This window comes from Morone saxatilis, unplaced genomic scaffold (assembly GCF_004916995.1).
Source record: "Morone saxatilis isolate NCDOM2014 unplaced genomic scaffold, NCSU_SB_2.0 Contig2, whole genome shotgun sequence".
In the NCBI taxonomy this organism is placed as follows: Eukaryota; Metazoa; Chordata; class Actinopteri; family Moronidae; genus Morone; species Morone saxatilis.
Genome location: NW_023339762.1, coordinates 994,255 through 1,002,659, shown reverse-complemented (window position 1 = coordinate 1,002,659; position 8,405 = coordinate 994,255). Strand labels below are relative to the sequence as shown.

At 38.8% G+C, this 8,405-nt stretch overlaps 1 protein-coding gene across 4 annotated transcripts in view; it reads right to left on the bottom strand.

The window, feature by feature from the left end:
• The window catches only part of ppp6r3 (protein phosphatase 6, regulatory subunit 3), a 20,842-nt gene that overhangs the window by 649 nt on the left and 11,788 nt on the right, over nt 1-8,405 (bottom strand). Inside the window, exons 15-22 of one of the 4 annotated variants that reach the window (XM_035665238.1) lie at nt 7,305-7,391; nt 6,302-6,381; nt 2,824-2,878; nt 2,247-2,377; nt 946-1,061; nt 420-633; nt 220-317; nt 1-14 (exon numbers count right to left, since the gene is read on the bottom strand). The exon at nt 1-14 is cut by the window's left edge and continues 649 nt beyond it. In XM_035665238.1, the coding sequence (XP_035521131.1) occupies nt 1-14; nt 220-317; nt 420-633; nt 946-1,061; nt 2,247-2,377; nt 2,824-2,878; nt 6,302-6,381; nt 7,305-7,391 (795 nt within the window). Of the gene's footprint in view, nt 15-219; nt 318-419; nt 634-945; nt 1,062-2,246; nt 2,378-2,823; nt 2,879-6,301; nt 6,400-7,304; nt 7,392-8,405 lie in introns of all 4 variants that reach the window. The other 3 variants (XM_035665239.1, XM_035665237.1, XM_035665240.1) reach the window with 3 other exon arrangements.

Sequence of the window (8,405 nt, the reverse complement as noted above, 5' to 3'; positions counted from 1 at the left end):
CCAGCCATCGCAATCTGGGGGGGGGGAGGCGGCGGCAAAAGTGTCATCATTTAAGCTGTTTCAACAACTCACAGCTACCTTGACAGGATGTATATTCACTCACTCATTCAATGTGATTTTGGACTGTGCAAATGTTAGAGGGACCTGTGTGTGTGTGTGTGTGGTGTGTGTGTGTGTGTGTGTGTGAGTGTGTGTGAGTGACATGTGCATACATCTAACCTTCAGGCTGCATGGGTGCATTGACCCCCAGAGGGTCCATTGTCTCTATGCTGGTTTCCATAGCAACAGGAGAGTTGCACCTCAGAGGGTCTTTGGGGCTGAAAGATAGCAATTTTTTTTTTATGAAGCACACTGTCAGACTCAAAGACAAGGAAAGAGGAAAAAAAGACAGTGAGCCAGAGTCTGTCAGGATGTCCTACCTGACAGGGGTGAAGTTGGAGAAATCAGCCCAGCCTGTTTCAGAGTTAGAGGCTGAAGCAGGAGAGGAGCTCCATCCTGCCTCAGGGAGAACTTCTGTGGAAGAGGAGGAGGACAAAGGAGAGGAGGCAGCAGGGTTGTTGGGGCTTGAGGTCGGAGCTGTGGATGTACCTGTGTCCATGGGGATGTCATCAAAGTTAGCCGTCCATACTGGCCCTAAAAACATAAATGCACAAAATTGTCAGAAAATGTTCTTGTGTCAATTAAAAAAAAACACTGCATCGAACACTGAACGATTTCTAATACTGGCCATTCCTACTTGTGGACAGAAAGACGTATCCTTATTCCATCCATAACCCTCACCATCAATCATCATGACTGATGAGTCAAAAACCCACATCCCCTAACCCTAACCCAGCTGGGCTGAATCGAATTCTATTTTCAATCCTAAACCAAGTCAGAGAGGCAATTGGTCCATTTGTTACTGTTCTGTCTTTGTGTTGATATGTAGTGCTCGAGCACACCAACCTGCGTCGACTTCCATTCTGTCATCGGTGCTGGGGTTGGAAGCTTCAAACGGATCTCTCTTCACATCCTCTTCCTCTGAGTCCGTGCTTTCCTCACTGTCTGTGCTGCCTGAGCTCCTGGGATGGACACAGATCAAAAATTATTTCCAATCTGTGTCTGAGTTTATCCTTTCTTTATACTGAGAAGCACAATAAATGTGGAGCTACAGAGTCCACACTTATACAGTGGCTATCCAGAATCAATTTTAGCTTGTGCTGATCGATTATCAAACAGAAAGTTAGCCAATGACTATGTCAATTACTCATTTAACTTATTAAGTTTGGTTTTAATTTGCAATGAGCACAGAGGAAATGCTTAGGTCATGATGCTAGTTAAAGTTTCACAAATGTAAGAAGTGTTTAACTTTTTCTATAGACAATTCTGTAACTAATAAATCAAAACGATGTATTAAAAAAAAAATAGGGCCTAAAATAAACACCCAAGCACCAAATGCTGGAAAAATTGGGGTTTGGGGGGAAAATAAACTGGGGTCACAGGCCAGGTGACCAGTAAATAATTTGGAATCACAATGTAAGGACAAGTTTACATCATACATAAAGACAGCTGCCCCTAATATTGTCTTTATATAACCCCCACACAGACGCCCATAGATGCGCTGCCCTGTGTCACTTCACACCGCTGTCCTTTTTCCAGTATCACTGGCCATGAAATTATACATTTTAATGACAAAAAAGAAGCCATGGCTCTTGAGATTGGCTCTTCAGAGAAGACACTGGACAGTAATAGCAAAGGATAATTTGTCAATAATGCGGATGTGCTGTTACCACAAGCCTGAGAGGGTGCGGAGATTGACACACAGCAGCGCTGTGCTTTCTATCTGCACTAGGGGTGGCACACCTTTATGTGACCCTCACTGTCAAGCGTAGCTATCATGACGTCAGCCAATCCAATCAAAGCAGCTTACTATCATTTGGTAGTTTCTAAACATTTGCGTTACAGGTTATTAGAGAGGTGGGTGTTGTTGGGCCACCGAAAATAGAACACGAAGAGAAAAGTCACAGAGGTCTGTGGTTTTTGCGAGAGGTAGGGTCTGAAGGACGCAGAAGCCCTGGGATCCTATTCAAAAGGTTCAGAAAGGCTTAAAACGTCATTATTTTTAGTCAAATGCATGATGCATTTTATGGCTGGTACATTTTTGATGAGAAGGATGATGACGACAAAAAAAAAAAAAAAACAATAGAACTTTATTCAGTGTGACGTTAGATGGGAAAAACCTCTAAATCTGTGTGTGTTTAGCAGACCTGGGGCGTCTCTGTGCCTCTGGTGCGAAGGTGACATCTTTTTCATCCCAGATGTCCTCCTCATCTGAACCAGCATCTTCAAACTGCTGGATTTTCTCCTTACAGCGTGCCTCAAACAAAGCTATATTTGCCTGGGGAAAAACACACACAGGCCACACACTTACAAAAACACTGCTTACATCTAAAGTACATGCTATACATACAAACTAGGGTTGGATCCTGCAGAACAAAAGCCACTCAGCCGTGAAGCAGACATTAAGATGTATACATCCAGTATCATAGCACGACAGTTTTGATATACAGGTTATATGGATATATATATATATATATATATATTTGTGCTTTACTCCAAGCCTGTGGTTTTATTTCATCAAGATGAATGCTCATATAGTAGTTAGTGCCATACATTTGTTGTCTAGGAAGTATTGTGGTATTGGCTTCTAAATGAATGTCAACAGTGACATCAGGAAATATAATACATGCCATTTTTATAACACATTTTCATTTGTTTCATGAGAATATTTCCCCTCATTCATTGACTATGTATGAATTAGAGATTAATAATCAAAGTACTTACACTTTCATTTGTATTCAGTGAAAAATTGATGTCTGATATTCTATCAAAGGGAATACTGCAATGTTAAAGAGAACAGAGTTCAGTTTAGTTACGGTCGTTAGACATCCACATATACGGCAACACACGGGCAGACAGGCTCTAGCACAGAGCTGTGACACTTCATGTTTAACACTGCAGGGAAAACTAAAACCTATTCTCTCCCCATGCCAGATGATATCATAGATAACAAGATAGTGCATGGTTTTTATTCTTTACATGCATATTTTGTGTTGTAAAATGACCAATTTAAAAAAAAAAAAGAAAAGTAAAGAATCACACATAGGCCCCCCTAGAATAAACAGGTGCATTTTTACAAGGTAGCCAAAATGTCTAAAATACATTTGACCAAAAATGAGGAGAAATTCTTGCCTCATGTGTAAAAGAAAAGCACCTTCACTAGTATCGGACATTCTCATCATATGTAAAGTAAAAACTTTCACACAGTCAGAGAAAGAAAAACATGCGCATCCTGCTCATTTTATTTTATTATTTTAGGTTTATAAAACTTCATATTGTGCCATGGCGATGGACTTTGCCATCACTGTGTGAATGTGTATGAAAGGGTGAATGTGGATGTAAAAGCGCTTTGAGTGGCCGGAAGACTAGAAAGGCGCTATACAAGTACAGGTCCATTTACCGTTTTACCTTGCTGTTATAGTGTGTTTTGTGTACAAGGAAAGTATGATTCTTTGACTTAAAAGATGGGGTTCAAATGGGGGGGATCCTTGACTAATGATCTGAATCACTAGTGTTAGGGACGGTATAGAAAGTACAACGGTATGACTTTTGACTATACCATGCTGACTGGTAGAGCGTTGTTTTTTAAATTCACACTTCACAAGAAGTAGCTCAAAGTTTAGTTCAAATATATTAGAATTAAATAAACCAGCAGACTACCTATAGTTTGTTTTGGGTGCAGGGACTTCACACCCAGGTGTTCTGACTTAACTTAAATCTGCCAACCAAAGATGATGTGTAATTTTAGACTTTATAATAATTTTCTGAACCGTCTCTGAGCCCACTTTACTCTCTGTTCAGCAGTGGGCCGATGTAATAGTTCCGCTGGAAAGTAAAACTGACATGGCCTACAGCCACTGAATGTGCCCTGCTTCCAGTTTTATATCTCTCTTGGCGTATTAATGCACACTGACTTCTATGACATTGCAGAAAACAACAATCTGCTAATTAAGTTGAATGACAGGGGTTGCAAGTGGCGGTAATATAAGAAATATTACATCAGCCCAAACAAAAACACATTCTTTTTGCAGAATAAATGTTTTTAAAATACCTATGGACTACATGAATTATGTCCCAGAAATACAGTTAAAACTTATTGGTAATCAGTGACTGACTCTTCGGCTGACAGAGCTGGTAGCAGCCATGCCTTATAGGCTCTGTGGTGTTGTAGGATTTTGTAACTGAACTGTGACGAGGAGAAGCAAGTTTTATTCCTTTGACTGTGTGGAAATGTGATGCTCTCACATCAAAAATCATGACCAAATCAGTTAAACAAGTCTTACAGGTAAAACCTGAGACTTAACATTATAGGTTAAGGGGCAGCTACTTGTTGGCTACGCAAGCAGTTTCTCTCTGCATCCAGTTTTTGCTCTGAGGTAGGCTAAAAAGATCCTGGGCCTATGTCAGAACTGGAAACCCTTTAATTAAATTTGTCATCTGACTCTAGTTAACAATTTCTGTTTTCCTTTTAATGCAAACAGTCAAACAATTTTTAATAGCACTAGTCATTCAAGATAGCTACAGCAGCCTCAGTCTTTCCAGTGAAAAACTAGTGAACGAGGCTTCAATTAACTAGTAAACAGCACTACAATAGGCAATCAAGACCAACATTAAGAGTACACTTTAACTTCAGTCTACACATGTACCAAGAATCACATTAGCTGATACCAGCTTACAAAGCCCAAACACTGCAATTTCTGCATCTAACCGTTCTATTCCTACTCCCCACTAGTCAGAATTTGGGAAAAAAAACAACATGGCACATATTTTCAGTAAAGACAGTAAATGTATCCCAAATTACTCTTCACCTAATCCAACTTTATCTTCCAACGTGTGCATTCATGATAACTGGCAAATATCTGACTTGTATAGAATGCACTGTTTTTAAAGCTCTGTAGGGGTGCATATGGTGGGTGATTTGTACAGGTTTTGGGGAACTAAAGTCCTCTCCTTGTAAAGACTAAGTCAAATACGTTCCAGGCATCTTGACTGCACAGATGGGAAGACCACCAGACAGACCTTAGTCTCGATTAGAATGGGAGAATTATCAGGTCCACCAATACAACAGTTCTGTAAATAACTCACTTTAACCTCACAGTTACATTTTTCCAAAAGAAGTTTGTCATTTAATTTGTCATCCTCATTTTCCCCCCAAAACTGGCATCAGACAGTATCATGTAGACTAGACAGAAAATTCAAGACAGCAGGGAATGCTGCTGTGTGTTCAAGTAACACACACTTTTTTTTTCCCTCTGTCAGATTAAAAAAAAAGCTGGTGTATGTGCTGCCTAGATGCTGTTTGTTTTTGGATCCTAACCTGTGTTGTTTATTGTTGCCAGTCATTATTACTAGTAATCAATTGAGTGGAAGTCTTATAGGACTTATTTAGTCGAATAGGACCTCCAGACTTCCCATGTTTATTAATGTTTTCATGCATCTTAATCTATTGGAGATGTACTGTATGTAGATTGCTTTATTTTTTCTTTTGAATTGCTCTTTAATAAAATTTTGCAAGAGTCAATGGATTCTGAACGTTTGTATTGGTGTATTGGTTATTTCACCCAGCCAACAAAAAATGTCGGATTTTGCAGTCTGATAACGCTTCTAAACCACAAGCAAAAGAGTTTGTGGGGTGAAGCAGACATTTTAAGTCACTGATCAACTATAAGCTATCTCCCTCAGCCCCACAGCCTTTGCACAAGATTATAACCCAAAACCAGCTTTCCTTAAGGAATGTATAAAGGGACAGCACACAACAACACAAAAGCTGGATATGGTTTCTTCTCTTTAAACCATATCTTGTATTCATTACGGCAGCCATATCAAAAAGAACATAAGGCATTTTGGAAGTAATGGCATTAGTTTTAAGGCTTTAGCAAAATGGTTTTTGCAATAACCATTTAATAATTGCAGCAATTGATACAATTTTTTTTTAGCAAATTTAAAAAATAAGGTGTCCGTCCAATCATTAGAATGTTTAGATTTATCAAAAATTAAGCTTTACAACATTTAGTGGCATTCAGATTTTAATGTCAACAAGAAAGTTTGGAATAAGACTCAAACATAATATGACATGCCATAGTAATGGGGCAGAGATTGAAGCACTTAAAACCAGCTTTGTAATGTCCTTGGTGCCCGAACCCCTCAGTGTTACACAGAAATATTTAGACAGCAAATCCAGTCATGCAGGATGAGTACTCACTCCACAACATCGTCCTGATCAGCAAACTCTTCGTCATTGAAGCCGAACTGCTCAATAAAATTGGACGTCATTTGTTGCATCTGATAATCAGAAAAGGCCTGGCAAAACCCAGGACCAACGATAATGATATAGTCTTGGCTCTACACAAAGCTGGTCATTACTTGCAGTACAGAAAATAGCAATGCATATACTGATTTGTAAAAACAAAAACTGTATAACATGTAGTCTAGACAGGTTAATAGCTAAATGAAAGCACATGCATTTTACAGTCAGATGCCAAAATGCTTTTACATTAGTTAAAAATTCTAAAGTCTTTAAATGAACTGTACAGTTTCCTGAATAACATTAGTAGTTAATTATATCAATTCAACCATAGTATAGAGATGTTGCTGACTGTTACTGTGCATGACCCATAGTCACAAAAAAATGTAAAGACTAAAAGCCTGTTCACAGAGACATGTAGCTATTGAACTCAACAAGGTGAGATACACTTCAGCTTTTGAGCATATGCGTTGCATATGGATGTTAACAACAAGCAACCAATGACAAGGGCTCCGGGAAAGCACGTCTGTATTCCCAGTGGTGATTTTGTTCAATGACAAAAGATGTTGAATGCATCATCACCCAGAAAATTCAAGTTTTGTATCAATCAACTCATGAAGCATATATAAATCAGCCATTGGCAGACTTCATATTTACACAGACAGATTTTCATTGTATTGCTCTTTTGAGCTGCAGCTGCCAAATCATTTGCACTTATTGTTAGTTAGGCAGAGGCAGGTGTACTCTAACAGTAGATCAATGCATCTGTGTGTAATCATGATTGAGGAATAGTCTACTTTTACTGCTTAGAGGATTTACCTCCAACAGATATCCGTGTATATCCAAAGAGCTTCTGTTTAAAACAGAATGAACATTTGTAGATCTGCTACTAACTGTGTGGCTATGGGCCTGCTTTGTGATCACGTATGCATTTGTGTGTGTATGTGTGTTTAGTTCTTACTTGTTGTAGAGAGGAGTCCTGGTGAAAGCCACTGTCTTTAAAATCCACCTCATCATCACTGGGAGAATGGATGTGGTGTGTATTCACCTAAAGAAAATTAGTTTTAGCAAAAAGGGTCAGCCTTTGAGAAACTAGCACTACCGCCTCACCATTGTGCGCCTGTGCAAACTAGTCAAGTAGCAGTTTACAACTATGTGTATGCGGACTCGTATGTATGATTACAACAAAATAATTCCCAGTGGAAAACATGCCGTCTTCACAGACTCATCTTAACAGAGGACTGATGGAAAACTCCATCACATGATGCAACGACATCTGACGCTCCGTCAAAACCAACAATGCTAAAACTTAGATGCTTCACACATATCTTCAATCCAGAAGCACAGAAGATCTATACAATAGGCATGCACGATATTGTACAAATAACCAATAATAAGATAGGAAAATCTTTAGATAATCTAATTCTAAAAGAAGGTCATGCAAACCTGAAGGTAAGAAGAAAGATAAAAGATGGGAACCGAGAACCGATATCAGGGCAGAACCGGTTCCATATTGTCCAATTCATGAGAGTCATATGCCTCCAACCTTATCAATTCTATCATCATTTTATTGATGCTGGCATTTCATTTCATCATGGTGGAGAGCACAAAACGGTCCAACTCAAACTACTACAACTGTACACTGTGTTCAGACAGAGATAATAAACCAGTTGCGTTGACGCTAAAAACCTCTTCAGGCCTTTTTTTTTTTAAATAAATCATGAATCAGGGCGATAAGCAGGATCGATGATGCCACAAAAGAATTCAAAATAAATTATTAGTGGCTGTAATTTGATTATCTGAGTAATATACCGATATATGTCAGGGCCGATTTATCATGCAACCGTACTATACAATCACCACAGTTTTACAGTGGGCACCCAAGATTAGTGTCACCAATTCAGTAACCAACTGTGAAATATGATCACAATCTTCAATTCTGTTTCTAATTTATAATGAGAAGTGATTTTTTAGAATATAAAACATAAAAAATGATTAAATTGTATATTGACTGAAAATGTACAGAGCAGTCCATGAGTAATTAAAGGACAATTCCGGCGCA